At 41.5% G+C, this 15,324-nt stretch overlaps 2 protein-coding genes and 1 non-coding gene across 6 annotated transcripts in view; 2 read left to right on the top strand and 1 right to left on the bottom strand.

Annotated features, from left to right (window-relative positions):
• Positions 1-2,510: 2,510 nt before the first annotated feature.
• On the top strand, positions 2,511-5,460 carry RPL30 (ribosomal protein L30). Of its 2 annotated transcripts, XM_021688261.1 has the most exons (5): positions 2,511-2,564; positions 2,653-2,704; positions 2,971-3,116; positions 4,521-4,651; positions 5,358-5,460. In XM_021688261.1, the coding sequence occupies exons 2-5, from the start codon at positions 2,684-2,686 to the stop codon at positions 5,405-5,407; spliced, it is 348 nt and encodes a 115-aa protein (XP_021543936.1). In that variant the 5' UTR covers positions 2,511-2,564; positions 2,653-2,683; the 3' UTR covers positions 5,408-5,460. The 2 variants fall into 2 exon arrangements, with proteins under 2 accessions (XP_021543936.1, XP_044770199.1); XM_044914264.1 differs by lacking the exon at positions 2,511-2,564 and having other exon boundaries at positions 2,572-2,704; positions 2,977-3,116.
• LOC123324740 lies at positions 5,051-5,182 on the top strand. The gene has a single exon (XR_006540007.1). It is a non-coding gene; the product is annotated as a small nucleolar RNA SNORA72 (small nucleolar RNA).
• Positions 5,461-9,976: 4,516 nt separating the features above from the next.
• The window catches only part of MATN2 (matrilin 2), a 116,608-nt gene continuing 111,260 nt past the window's right edge, over positions 9,977-15,324 (bottom strand). For 2 of the 3 annotated variants that reach the window (XM_021688685.1, XM_044914654.1), the window contains 5 exons: positions 14,998-15,150; positions 13,913-13,984; positions 13,423-13,557; positions 12,940-13,038; positions 9,977-10,600 (listed from right to left, as the gene is read on the bottom strand). In XM_021688685.1, coding sequence (XP_021544360.1) covers positions 10,545-10,600; positions 12,940-13,038; positions 13,423-13,557; positions 13,913-13,984; positions 14,998-15,150 — 515 coding nt within the window. In that variant the 3' untranslated portion in view covers positions 9,977-10,544. The remainder of the gene's footprint in view (positions 10,601-12,939; positions 13,039-13,422; positions 13,558-13,912; positions 13,985-14,997; positions 15,151-15,324) is intronic. The other variant, XM_021688686.1, reaches the window with a different exon arrangement.

Here is a 15,324-nt window from a genome sequence, read left to right as displayed (position 1 = left end):
TACCTTCATTTATTTTAGATTTTTACATTTATTTTAGCGATTCAAAAACAAGTTGCAGATAATCATGACACTTCATCCATATATACTTCAACATACATCTCTTTGGAAGAAGGACATGACTTAAAGCAGTTATTTTTAATAATAGTAAGAGTAATCTTTTAACACAGGGATCAGCAAACTTTGGCCTGCAGGCCAAATCTGGCCGGCCGCTTGATTCTGTAAATGTTTTATTGGAGCACAGCTGTTATCTATTGCCTGTGGCTGCTTTTGTGCTATGACAGAGCTGCGTCGTTGCCACAGAGAACATATGGCCCCAAAGGCCTAAAGTATTTATTCTTCGCCTCTATAGAAAAAGTATGCCAATTCCTGCTCTGATAAATACAAGTGTGGAAAATTTTATAAAATCTTCTTGAGTCAAAAGATATGACTGTCATTTTTGCATGGTGTTTCTTCCCCTAGTGTATAGGTTTTGTGATGTTGTGAAAGACTTTAGGTGTGGGCAGGTGGCTGTGGTAGGAAGATTGAAGAGATGGGAGTTGGACTGATGAAGAGAATTAATATTCACTGCACATTTGTTTTGTACAAAGCCCAATGCTAGGTGATTTTTACACCATTACGTTTACTGGGATCCTCACGACAATACTACGAGGTAAACATATTATTCTAGTTTTCTGATGAAGAAACTGAGGCTTAGGGAGTTTAGACAATTTGCCCCAAGTCAAGCATATATTAAATAGAAAAACCAAGAACCTAAGTCTGTCTCCAAAGAGATACGGCAAAATCAGTTAAGATTCCCTAAGAAGAATTCTCAAACATTTTGTGGTCACGTTTCATACATAAAATAAGTGCTTTGAGCTTCTCTGGCTTCCAGTACAAAACCATATTAAGATCGTTGGATCTTTAAAGTATAGCGAGGACATATATAGTAAGAACCAGAAACTTGTTATCGTATAGCGAAAAGCACCCCAGCAAAGTCTTATCAAGTACTTTAATCACTTAATCTCTAAAATGGGGATAATATCTATCCTGATCACTTTGGGAGAAAGTATTAAAAAGCTTTGAAAATATATGGCTCAATATATAAGTATAAGGCTTCATTATTTAGTTTTTGTCTTTACCTAAGCAGGCATGCCTCAAACCCAACTTGGCTATCTCATTCTTCAGTTTTTTGTGTTTATTTGAAAGTAACCTTTGCCCCAGGCATGGGGCTCAAACTCAGGACCCCAAGATCAAGAGTTGCATGCTGTACCAACTGAGCCAGCCAGGTGCCCCTCATTCTTTAGTTCATTACTTCTCAAATTCTAGTATTCGTAAGAATCCCCAAAGCTGCATATTAAACTGAGATTCCTATGACCCACCAGAGATTTCTTCTACATACCTGGGTGGGGTCCAAGAGTCAGAATTCAAGGTGATTCTCAATCAGGTGATCTGGGAGCCATACTTTCAGAAATACTGCTTTCAGATACAACTGGTGTTTCACAAGACCTATTTAAAATCACCACTTTATTATTAAAAAGGAACTTTACATAACAATGCATGCTGTAAAATAATTCAAGTAGTACTGAAATATAGAAGGTAAAAAAATGTCTTCTCCTCATCACCCACTCTCCTCATACCTTATCCAGTGGTAAGTTTTGATGATTAGCTTTCCAGACTTGAATTTTCTATGCATATACAAACACATACATTAAGAATGATGAGCATTTGATGTTTCTAATTTCTTTTGCTATTAAAATTAATGCTGAAATAAATATCCTTGTTCACATGACTTTGAGAAACTGTGACTGTTTCTGTAGGATATATTCCTAAAAGTTGACATACGATGACTGCTTACCTACTGGTCCGATTTTACACTCTTTGGGTACTAGTGGGAGACGCTCTGCGCTCGCTATTTTTAATGATCCGTCATTGGACGTTTATATCAAGGCCCAACGTTCACAACAAAAAGATTTGTCAAAGAGATCTGTTTATTGCTCTGTGAAGATTCGGTTTACAAGGTTACGCTAACACCGCCACTAAAAAGGTGAGTTTGGGGAAGTCAGCGCGGGGCGCCACCGTTCTCCGAAAGAGGCCGGCAACTTGGGCGAGGGCAGGACAGGGCGCACAGTTGCTTCGGCCCGCGTGGAAGTGACGCGGGAGGGTAGACCCAGGAACTGAGGCGCACCGGAGTCCCCTCCAAGAGCCGCGGCTTCGGGATAGATGAGCTCCGCCGCACTAAGACCGTGGTCCAGCCGCCGCCGCCCCTTCTCACCGTCCCTCCCGCCTCACTCTCAGTCGGCTTCTCCAACTCCCACCCGGTTCAACGTTCCCCGGTTCCTGAGTTCGCAGCTGGGAGCAACAGACTAACACAACTGTAAGGCCCGCAGCAAAGAGTAAGAGTACGGGTCTGCCGCCATTCTAACCAACCATACAACCAGCAGCAGCCAACGGCCCTCCTCTCTTTGCCCCGCCCCTTCCGCTTGAGGATTACTTCCGGTTCCGGCGTCCAGGCTTCGCGGTGAAGAGCTTTGCATTGTGGGAACTCTTTCCTTTTCCTTTCCCGGCCATTTTGGCTGCTGGTTTTGGTGAGTGGGCACCGCGGGGCCGACGTTTGCGCGTTGCCGTTTGGAGCTGCGATCCTAAACTTCCTGTCCTGTCCTCTGTATGTTCTAGGTTGGGGCCGTCCCGCATCTAAGACAGGAAGATGGTGGCCGCAAAGAAGACGGTGAGTGAAACGCGCCAGGGCCGGAAGCCGATTCACGTGGAGGAATGAGTCTTGGCCCGGGCGGGCAGATCTGAGCACACTGGGGAGACAGCATGCCCACTGGCATGGAGGGGCCCGAGAGGAAACCGAGTGGTCCTCTCAGTGACTTAGGATCCTAGACTTGGGAGGTTTATTAAAGGGCTCGGCTCCCAGAAAGCTGGATGCTGTTTTGAGATGGTTAAAAAAAAAAAAGGCCTTAATATCCGTGTTAAATGTTTGCTTTGTAGAAAAAGTCGCTGGAGTCGATCAACTCCAGGCTCCAGCTTGTTATGAAAAGTGGAAAGTACGTGCTGGGGTACAAGCAGACTCTGAAAATGATCAGACATGGCAAAGCGAAACTGGTCATCCTCGCCAACAACTGCCCAGCCTTGAGGTAATCGAAGGAACCTTGAGGGTGTGTGTGTCGCCCACTGTATATTGATCGGAGTGAATACCCAGGAGTGTTACCATGGGCAATCTGGGTAGTACGAACTCGGTTTTATGTAAAATTTGTTTTACAAGCGAGCACTTGCAGAAGAATTTACGGTTTCTTTCGTGGTGTTTGGGGCTGACAGCCCCGGCCCTCCATCATGTTCTCTCATTGTGTAAGCTCATCTTTGGGAAAAATGTGTGGCAGAGGGGTAAAAACCACAGAACATCAAAGTTGGAGGGAAGCACAGACACATACTTGTTTCACCATGTGTTTTGTGTCCTGCCTTTTTGGTCATTTCTTTAAAATACTTCATTTTTCGAACTCTTTTTAGTGTAGAAAAGCTAAGATAAAAGTTCAGGCTGGCCGTGGAGCTGCAGGTTCCTAATTCCCCAAGTTTTTGCTTGACTTCACTGTTTTGAAATTGAACTTAGTATGGAAAATAAGGTAAAGAAACTTGGACTGTGCAGAATATAAGCGGTGTGATCAGTTCCCTCCAGCACATTGATTTTTCTGTGGTAATGCATAACCTGCTCACAAGATTTTATATAGGGTGTCTGTACATAATTGGCTTTCCTGGAGTGCTCTGTCCTCCATCCCATCCCATGGTTTGGTCTTCAAGCTTATCTTCTGTGGCAGTACTTCTCAAACGTGAATGTGTACAGTTACTGCTAATCTTGTTAAATTTGGGTTCTGATTTCATGGGTTTGGGTTGGGACTTGACATTATGCATTTTTAACAAGCACTCACATTACTGCTGGATCTGTGGATCCATACTTTGAGTAGTGGTACTGATCTGTTAGGACTCCCTTCAGAAGGATTTGTAAAACCCTTAATGTCCACCTACTCAGTTGACACAGAAATGTTAGCTTTGTGTAAGTAATATTCCTCATCTAGGATTCAGAGCACCAGACAAAGAAATAGCTTATCTTTTAAAGATAACATGGGTTTGGATTCTGGAACCTCCACTTACTATTCTGTGCCTGAATGTCTTCGTTAGTTTAAAAAAAAAAAAAGGAATATATACTACTTAAGAGGTTGTGGAATTAGATAATGTAAAGTGTCTGGTGACTAGTAATTGCTTAGTAAATACTTTTATTTCACATCCTACTCTCTTTTTCATGAGCATAGTTATAGTCTTAAACATAGATAGAAGATACTTGCTGATTGTCCCATTTCATATAAGGGATCAAAGGGAAGGATGGTTTGTATTGGCTAATGGATGTGGTACTTTTTTTAAAGAGTAACAACTGGTTTAGTTACTGTTGGAAAGCCTTACCAACATTAAAACTAATGACAAAAGTAGTAACATTTTATCTGTCAGTCACTTGTTATGGTATTTATTTATTTGTCTTTTGGTTTCTGAAGGAAATCTGAAATAGAATACTATGCCATGTTGGCCAAAACTGGTGTCCATCACTACAGTGGCAATAATATTGAATTGGGCACAGCATGTGGGAAATACTACAGAGTATGCACCCTGGCTATCATTGATCCAGGTATGTTTTTTAAGTCATAGAATAATTTTTTTCCTTTATAATGTAATTATAGGTATTCTTTGCTGTACAATGTCTATGGTTCCTAGGTTCAGATATTGAGAATTTGGATAGAGCAAGGGATATCCTGTAGTTTTATTTCACAGAGAATTGATAATATCAGTACACTGTAATAGATCTTGTTATAAATGATTTTTTTTACTTTGAAATGAATTTTGCTTGAAGCACTTAAATAATTTAGGACCTTGGTAAAGGTGAAGTTATAAAGGTGGAGAGTAATCAGGTGAAATAGTAGAAGAGAGGAGTCCTTATTGGCTGCCTAAGAAATTAAGTTGAGAAGAAGTGCCTACAAATACAGATCATGTTATGTTTTGAACTTATGAGTTTTTAATTCATAAAATACTGCGAATATTCTCGCTGTTCTGATTTTGTAATAATCAGGGCAGGCTAAACATTCGCTATATTAAGACCATGCATGTGTCCCCAGACCTAGCTCTTTCCCTAGGTCTGGTTTTATCAATGCTGGTGATAAACCAAGTCTGATTATATGATGTATCATATACGGGAAATGCCTGTGACTTGGTATCTGATTATCCTTGAGAAATGACAGCAAAGCTAGTGTCACAACTTTTGAAGATAGCCATTGCTAATTTGATGATTACCAGTTGTGATTAAATGAATTGTAAAACTATTGTGTTTTATTTTCTAGGTGATTCTGATATCATTCGAAGCATGCCAGAACAGACTGGTGAAAAGTAAATCATGCAGAATTTTTCTTTAATAAAACTGGCCACAGCTTGTTTTAAAAACACTGTATTCATTGCAGTTTTTTTCTTTATATCTTTTTGTTTCCATACACTTTCCTAAAGATAGGATTTGAGAGGATGAGGCAGTTAGATGGGGTGGCAAGACTTTCGGGTTAAGAGCTATGTGTCCCAGTTTCTGTTTTCCTTTTTGTAAAGGGACTGCAGAGTTCCTTTCCTCTACTAGATTTTTAAAAGATTACAGTCTTTTAAAATTGTTAATACTGTTGGCATTTTATATTTGAGTTTGAGAGGCAGCAAAGATCAATACCCAAAATTTAAACAGAATTGTAATCCCAGCTTAAATCTACAAATCTGAGTAGCAGAGAGGATTAAATGAAATATGTACTCCCCTCCCAGAATTTTGTGTTGTCTGAGAAAAGTTCTATTGAACTTCAGTGAAGACGGATTTTTCCTAAGGGTGTGTAGTGGTTGAGGTAGAAGATCTGTACTTGGAGCACTTCAGAAGAATCCCAGATCTTCAGTAAGTGCTAAGTCCACAGTTGGCCAAAGTTTGTTTTATATCATTTTATTCCTAGAAGATACACTCTGAAGTGTATTTGGCATTCAGATTTTTGGGAAACTGCATACTATGTCTCCCAAATATGTCTGATGGGAATCCTTTTCCCAAATCTGTTATTTCCTTTGGGACATTTCCAGGAGTTATTTTGGGAAAAATACTGATTTAGATATATCCTGATTTACAGAGTCAAATGTTGCTGGTAGAGTATACACAATCTGTGCTGGGCTCTCGGGCTGCAACAGTGTCAGAAATAACCATGTCTTTTGGACTTAAGATCTTATTCAGCTCTCGTAGGCAGTTTTGGATAGTAGATGAGTGAGACATAGGAGATGAGGATGCCATCTATACACCATATGGAATGTCAGCGTCCAGTATTTACTGAACTTGGAGTCACAAGACTCCCTTTTTAGTCACTATGGAACAACCATGGATGAGTCAAATTCCCAGTTTTATAGGTAAGGGAATGGGTTAATATTGCATGATTTTAGTTTGTGTCTGAAGTTAATCTGAGGTTGTAGATACAATTGGAAGAATAGCTGTTACCAACTGGTTTTCTTACTGGTTGTTCAGTTACTCAGTATTTTATCAATTTGGGAGCACTACTGACATTTTTCCATGGGACAATTCTTTGTTGTGGAGGACTGGATATACTGCAGGATATTTCTCATGGTTTTCCATGTTGTAATGATACCCCCAAATGTTACCCCACGTTTTCAAAGGAGCATCTCCTGGTTAAGAGCCACAGAGATATGAAAATCTGTTAAATGTTCCAAAGTGCTCATATTTTAATATCCAGAGACTGTTGTGCTCAAGGTGTTTTAAAATGCTTAAAATTTGTCCTTGAAAAGAATTGCGTGCTGGTCTCTAATGCCCTATTAGTCTGTTCCATAGTTGTTAGAAATGTTTGTCTTTGTAAAAAAATTAAAAAAAAAAAAATGTTTCTTTGGGTTAAGGAAGTTTGTGTGCTTATTTTCTACTTACTTAGTAAATTTTGCCTTTCAAATTGAGCTTGCAGCTATTTGGGTTAATTTTGGATTGTTTTTCCCTCCAGGTTGACTTGTTACAATTTAATCTCCTAAGGGGGGGGTCCCTGAAGAATACGATATTGCAGGTACCAGTGTACCCTTTCTTTGTAATGGTTCTGTTGAAGGACTGTGGGCTGCAGGCATTTTGGAATGATGGCTTCTGGGAAATAATTCTGTGATTTCTAGGGGTTTCTATGTGGTGATATTGTGCTATAAGGTCATTGAGCTTTTGCCTTTATATGTGCTTTTTGTGCACTCATTGTTTAAGAATAAAGGAATTTAGGGCGCCTGGGTGGCTCAGTTGGTTAGGCGACTGCCTTCGGCTCAGGTCATGATCCTGGAGTCCCGGGATCGAGTCCCGCATTGGGCTCCCTGCTCAGCAGGAAGTCTGCTTCTCCCTCTGACCCTCCTCCCTCTCATGCTCTCTGTCTCTCATTCTCTCTGTCTCAAATAAATAAATAAAATCTTTTAAAAAAAAAAAAAAGAATAAAGGAATTTAAAGTTCAGAGAAAAGGAGTTTAAAGCTTGTAGATGGGAAACCTCACTCTTTCTGGCTTGGGACAGCTGTGATGAAGTGCTATTAAAATGCTGCCAGAATTAGAGAAAATACCACTGGCCAGGAAGATCTGGGAAGGCCTAAGTTGGTATTTTTAAATGTTATTTTCTGATTATAATCAAAGTAATGTGTCTGGCTGGGAATCTCTAATATGCGGGGAATTGCAGGAAATTCCAGCCAACTGGATTTACTCCATACTTGTACTGAGCTACCTGTTAGGTCTGGAGATAGAAATGTCCCAAAAAAGAGGCTGGTTATTGTGGAGTGTGTTAATTGCAATTGGTATGGTATCGTGGCAGGGGCAAAAGGTACGTGAAGAAACCAAACTAGGCTGGTCCTGAATGCAATTAGTTGAGCCTTTGGGAAGATCTGGTTCATGGAAAACAATTCTCTTTGCTTGCAAATCTTATTTCCAGCTGCCTCTTAACACTTGGGCTCCCCCGTCTGCAGTGGCATCTGGTTTCCTTCCCCTTTGCCCTCCTTTTCCAGGCCTACCTCTACATCCTCTTCCAGTCTAGATTGGGTGCCTCTGAGTTACCATAGAACTTCTGTGGCATTAATCACACCTGTTTCTCACTAAGGTTCTAGAGGACAGACTCAACTTTATATCACTTTTATGAGTTCAAACACCAGGGTGAATAATGACTTTTAGGGCTTAAACATTTACTTAATTCTCATTGATACGCTTGTGGCTTTCTAGGCCAGAATTTCATCTTCATCTTGTTGATAGTAGGTCTTGAACATCTATACATTTACTATAATTTACTACCTCCTGCCTGTTTGCTTCAAAAGATAATTTAGGAGTGGGAATCTGCCAAAGTACTTTACTTAGATAAGGTAAGCAAAGCATTCATTCATTCACTCAACATATACATAAATTACCATCTTTGTGTCAGATATCATGGGCTGCTGAAGAATAAAAACAATAGTATCTAATAATTGAGTATTTAAAATGATACTTTACTAAGTAATGTACACATTAACCCATTTAATCCAGTGAGCTAGTACTATTAGTACTATTAGTACTATTCGTCCCATTTGACAGATGAAGAAATCAAGGCTTGTAAAGGTCACCACAGTAAACCTGAATGTAAAACCTTTACACCTAACACATACAGATAGCAAAACAAGGAAAAGGAGGAAGTATTTCAGATTTTAGACCATCTTCAAGTAAATATCTTGGATTAATATGTAAATTTGACTGATTGGATGGAGGCCTTTGTTTCCTTTGAAGGCATTCTCCCCAAGATGAAGAAAGTTGAAAACTCTATGATTAAATACATTTAATGGCTAAAAATAAAGGGGTAGGGAGGTGCAGTCTAGAGCCACTAGAGGGAGCTGGGACTCAACAGAACGTGAAGTACAATTGAGCCAAGGAAGCAATGCCTGAACTAGGAGTACCTCTCAGAAGGTAATGCCAACCCAAATCAGTACTTACTAATGAAATCCTGTTCAGGATCAATTGGATGACTCAAATACAAATACAAACTGAAGGTTTAATACTTTGGATCACAACTTTTATATTTGGAGAGAATCATGATTTGCAGGTAAGATTGAAGCTTAGGAGATGTTCTTCCCACTCTACCACACTGCCCTTTGGGAGAACAGTCTGATGAAAACACTCATCTTGAAATATTTAAATATAAGCTTTTGAAGGTGTTCTGTTTAAAAAATATCATTTGGCCTCAAATACAGTAGCTTCCATGGGAAGGATGTCATTTTGGGGGTCGTCTTTTTGTTGTTGTTGTTGTTAGAGATTTATTTTAGAGTGCATGAGCTGGGGCAGGGCAAGGGGGCAGAGGGAGAGGGAATCCCCAAGCAGACTCCCTGCTGAGCACAGAGCCACACTCTAGTACTCATCCCAGGACCCCAAGATCATGGATCATGACCTGAGCTGAAACCAAGAGTCAGATGCCCAACTGACTGAGCCACCCAAGTGCCCCTACCTTTGGCTTTTTAAAATTCATCTTTGAGTTTTATTGTGTATACATGTAGGTCTAGTGTCTTCCTTTTAAATGTATGGTATTCCTTTTAAATGTATGGTAGGGACCACACCACAATTTTATCAGTTCCCTTTCTGATGATGATTTAGGTTATTTTCAATTTGTGACTTACAGACTCAGGTGACATTCTTGTACGGGTCTCCTTGTGTGTATGTGCTAAAGTCCTCTAGTTAGATGCCTGTGAGGGCAGCTGCTAGAGTGCCGGCTTGTGTGCATTTTCAGTTTTACTAGGTATTGACAGATTATCCTCCAAAGAGCATGCCCATTTGCATTCTCACTAGTAGTGTGTACAAGAGCCCCATTTTCTTCATCCTTGCCAACACTGTAGTCAGACACCAATTTTTGCCAAGCTGATGGTTTTAACCTGTGTTTTCCAGATGGCCAATGAGATTCAACATTTTTTTTTTTCAAATGCATATTGACCATTTCCCATATACACATACCTTGCATTCAAAGTTAACTAGGAATTTTAGGCAGAATATCATTCTCTGAAGTGGTGAATTTTAATATTGTATAAAAAAATCCAACTTGTTATACAAGTACATACGTTTTATGATTTTATGCATACATCCATATACATATATCAAGATAAAAGTCCAATACAAAAAAATAGCTTTTCCTATAGCCAGTGTTCTACAGAAGTAAGACTGCAAACTATTTTGTAGTCAAATGAGATCACAGCACTCAAAGGTGGGACAAGGCAAAAGCAAATCATGTCCACAGTATGTTACAGAATATCTTGCATAACTTGTTTGTTCTCACTTGATAATCTCATTTTAGGGTTCTGAAAGACTTTTTCTCAAATTTATACAAGTTAGCGTGTACTTTTGCCTTTGTGTTCTATAGCAAACCAGCTTTCTCAGTACTAGTTAGGTTTTACTTTACAACTTTATAGACGTAGCAATAGCCTGAGCTTTGGGGCTCAAGCTGCTTTCATTGTAACGCTTGATACAATGATGGACAAATACGTAGAGCATTTCGAATCTTCATCTGTATCTCAGCCGATTTTCCAGGGCTTCCATCCTTTGTGTCATTTCTTCTAGTGACTCTCAAATTAAGGAAGAGGAATCTGAATTGCCTATTTTTATTTACATTCAAATACAGCTTGATTTAGCTACATAAAAATCTGTCCTGAAAGATACAAGCCTTTGGTTTTTCCCTTTTGGAAAAATTTTTAAACTCTGACTTGAAGGTTTATAGTAAGCCATTTAACACATGCTATCAAGACCATAAATCTCTTGGCGCCTGGGTGGCTCATCAGTTAAGTGTCTGCCTTTGGCTCAGGTCATGATCTCAGGGTCCTGGGATCGAGCCCCACGTCAAGCCCCACATCGGGCTCCCTGCTCAGTGGGGAGCTTGCTTCTCCCTCTCCCTCTGCCTGCTGCTCCCCCCCCAAATAAATAAAATCTTAAAAAAAAAAAAAAAGACTACAAATCTTTCAGGTTAAATACTTTTTAACATCAAAGTGAAGTAGTTCAGTTAAAATTATTTTTTGAGGGGCACCTGGGTGGCTCAGTTGGTTAAGCGACTGCCTTCGGCTCAGGTCATGATCCTGGAGTCCCGGGATCGAGTCCCGCATCGGGCTCCCTGCTCGGCGGGGGGTCTGCTTCGTCCTCTGACCCTATCCCCTCTCATGTGTTCTCTCTCATTCTCTCTCTCTCAAATAAATAAATAAAATCTTTAAAAAAAAAATTATTTTTTGAGAGAGAATGTGTGCGTGGGGGGAAGAGGCGGGGTAGGGGGAGAGGGAGAGCGAGAATCCCAAGCAGGCTCCACCCCCAGCACAGAGCCCTGGTTGGGGCTCGATCTCCCAACCCTCAGATCACGACCTGAGTCGAAATCAAGAGTCAGGCTTAACCAACAGAGCCACCCAGGTGCCCCGAAATTCTTAAAAAAACTTGTTCTAATTCTACTCACACCTGTCTTGCTTGTAAATTAGTTTGCCATAACATACCTTTAGAAGCCAGAAGTGACAGTTTTGGGAATGTAGTGAAGAGAAGGATTGGGCCTTAATAAGAGATGATGTCACGAGAGAAAAGAGATTGGGCAGTTTTCACCTGCGAAGCCAGATAGGGCCAAAGGGTAGCAGCCTTGAAGACTTCTGACCTGTGCTCTTTTATCTATAACTTCCTTTGTCTTGTGAAGCAGACCCTCAGAAGTGGGGTGGGGAAAGGGAGAGGAGAGGGGCATTAGAACAAGCATCTGTTTTCACGTAAGCTCCGTAATACCCTCTGCCAGTCCCCTTGGCAGAATGAGAGCCTGGATTCGTCACCTCCATTAACCACTGTCAGATTATTTTACTTAGGGGAGCATATTTCCAGCTTTCAGAAAGGGAATTGCTACATCTGTTCCTTATGATAGAAACCCATCGGCACAGAGAGAGTTCGGAATTGAACCTTTTCCCCAGAGGCTAGTTGAGATAGATAGGAGCCAGCTCTAGTAAGCTCACTGTAATTCAGAGTTCAGAGCAGCGGGCAGTAGGGAAACACTGAATCCTCATTTCTCCATTATCTCAAACCATTCCTTTTATGTGTAATACTGGTTTAATGAATCACTGGATTCTGCTGTCCCTTGATAGAATGTTTCATCTTAGAGTACTGATATAAAAGATCTCTGCTGCCAAACAAACAAAAAACCCCAGTCCTCTAGAAACCACATGCTTACCAGCTGTGGCTGCAGCGTGGCTTGGGGCCAAAAGGAAGGTTTGGAACTTATTTTATTATTTTTTTTAATTTTCTTCTTTGAAGATTTTATTTATTTATTTGACAGAGAGAGACACAGCGAGAGAGGGAACACAAGCAGGGGGGAGTGGGAGAGGGAGAAGCAGGGGGAGTGGGAGAGGGAGAAGCAGGCTTCCAACTGAGCAGAGAGCCCGATGCGGGGCTCCATCCCAGGACCCTGGGATCATGACCTGAGCCGAAGGCAGACGCGTAACGACTGAGCCACCCAGGCGCCCCCAAAAGGTTTGGAATTTGGATGGGAGTTTGAAACCTCATCCTTCTACATTCTTTGCCTAGACTTACTGTACCTTTGATGGCGATCAGACCTGGTACATATCCTCCTTTTCCTCCCAGCAGAGAGAGAGTTGAGTTTTAAATCTGTTTCTCTTTACTTGGCATACTGACTGGCTGGCCTCACTGCTAAACCCCTAGAACAGCAGAGAGCAACCAAGTGCTTGACCCAAGCTTGCCACGAAGCTTGGCTTGCCCGTGGCCTTCAAACACCTAGCAGGTTGCTTAAGAAAAAAGCCTTTCTAGGAGTTCACTACTCTTGGCTTTATGGAAATAACTTCATTTAATACATACTCATAGGGACACTATTTGTGAAGTTCGGTGAAATTCTTCACATCACACACACAAGCATAGTATTAGAAAAGGATATAGCGTTGTGTTAACTTTCTCACTTCTTCATTTGCAAGGTTCTGGAACATGATAAGGTTTTCACATTTGCATTGATCGTGTTTTTCTTCCGAAGGACTTCCTGAGAAAGCACATGGAAAGTGTTCACTCACCTCTGGAACTCACCAGACTTCCCAGATGCATAATAATAAGACTGAGTCAGCATAGGGGAGAAACCAAAATGAAAGAAATGTTCAACTTTTTCCACGCAGCCAGATCCAGTAAATTCCAGGAGAGGGCCGCATGGGCTTCCAACACTGAGAGTTGCCATTAGGGAAGTAGCAGGGAAGGCTACTCCAGTTTCTTTCAGTTAATTTTTCTAGTTCTCATTTCACTTAAGCCCTTCTCTTTTCCCCTTTCCCATCTCATACTTCCTCCTTTCCTTTCCTCCTTGCAGCTGAGTCTGGGTGGCAAGCTAAGAGGCTGGTATCGAGCCACCTGGTAGCAAGACTGTATTTGGAATTACCTGAAGATTTTGTTGAATGGAAAAGTTTTTGTGTGGACTGTGAAACATTGTCTTCTTCAAACAGATATCGGTGTTGCACTGCAAAATTAGAACAGGAAAGTAGGTCTCGGATATTTATGGTGACTGGCTCAGATTCTGTAAAGAGAAAGAAAACTGAAGTCAAACCTGCTTAACACAGTTGTGCTTATAACAAGCCGTCAGCGGTCAGAGTAACGTACTTGGTATTCCTAGCTGTGGTACAAGCTTTACTTTGGGACATACTGTGGCAAAAGACTTGTCAGTAGAGAGAGGCTATTACCGAATATGGCTTAAAGTATAGAGTAAATGTTTCCTATCTGAGGAAAAAAAGCCATAGTTAACATAATTCAAATCTTACTGACTTTCACTTCTTTATGACTTTTGTCTGGGGGAAACCATGCTGGAAGCATCCACCAAAGGTTCTAGAAACACGGCTTTTTAAAAGTTACCTGTTGGCTTTTTAGAATTTTACCTGTTGGCTGGTGGCCCCTCTTTGGCAGTTCCCCTGCTGGGGAGTCCTGACTTCCATCAGAGTCTTCCAGAGCTGAGAGGGAAAAGATGACCAACAATAGTTGTCTGCATGTGTGTGTGTTCCTTAGGAAACCCGTCCCAGACCAGCTCCCCACCTACCTGCTGTCACCCAGGGTGTTTCGGTTTTATTTGGTAACACCAGTTTCAAAAAAGCAATTGGTTTCCAGGGTAATCCAAGACCACTCTAGGGCCATTCTCTAATAAGAGAAACCTGGACCCTTTAAGTGCCTCTTAGTTAAGAATGCCCCCCTAAATGTCATGCCTAGAAGGTGGGGTGGGAGAAAGGTTCACGTTGACCAAGGACTAAAGCTGCAGGGACAACAGCTCCAGGAGGCATTTCAGCTTGAAGGAACCGGCCTAGAGGTGAAATCTCTCCTCGCATTAGAAGTTTGAAAGGCATTCCCTCCCCATCCCCCTCCCTCTTGTTCTTTCCTTCAGAGGAGTAAAACACATCACTTCGCTTGGGGTTTGACTGGTGACTGAACCTGGGACAGGAGTAGGGAGCCGGGGCAGAGCTGCTCTATGTGAGCATCCTGGCCCAATGAGATTAGCACGGAGAGCTCTGGGACAGAACAAAATCTAGATTCTAAAGGGCAGGCTTGTGTTCTGTAAACAAAGCACTCCTTGCAGCCAGGCGTTCCTTACATTTGAAAGGACTACCCTCCCTTTCCCCTCCAATTACAGGCATCTCCTGAAATTGCACCTCAGCTCTGTGACATGTGTAATGTTTGTGTCTTAGTTAAATGATCGTTTCTATAGGGGTTTTGTGGGGATTAAGTATGCTGGTGTGTCAGAATCTTTATCACACTGCCGAGCCCAGAGCAAGTGCTCATGCAATGCTAGCTGTTAATTTCGTCTTTTCTCTCTCCTGTTCCCCTTTTTGTGCATAGTGTTTCCAGGCATTACTGGCCCTGAACACCAGGGAGGCACTTTTCTGAGCACTTGGGGGGAATAGGTTGAGCATTTCTCATCCAAGGGTTCATGCTGCCCTGTGTGAAGAGCTCTCCTCGAGGTCAGCTACGGTACCTTCACATATGCCCTTCTTTAGTTTTTCACTTATGTCTCCCATCGTGCTGAAGTCTTCAGCATAGAAGAGATGCTTGTCCGTGGGCTCAGAGGCAATCTCTTGTAGTTCTTCCTCAATAGCTTTTCCTACCCCAACAGCATACATAGTTATGCCTAAGTTGCAGAGCAAATGAAGAACAAGGTAGTTAGAGCTGTGTTCCCAGGGTCTGGAAGTTGTGTGAACCGCACCTAAAGCCAGGTGGATGTTAGGTGGTGTGACTTGAGGGGTCCAGGTGAGCCTCCCTTTATCTTTCCACCATTTTTATTTTGGCTCTATGAACAAAAGAG

Source organism: Neomonachus schauinslandi, chromosome 4 (assembly GCF_002201575.2).
Source record: "Neomonachus schauinslandi chromosome 4, ASM220157v2, whole genome shotgun sequence".
In the NCBI taxonomy this organism is placed as follows: Eukaryota; Metazoa; Chordata; class Mammalia; order Carnivora; family Phocidae; genus Neomonachus; species Neomonachus schauinslandi.
This window is presented reverse-complemented; position numbering and strand designations above follow the sequence as displayed.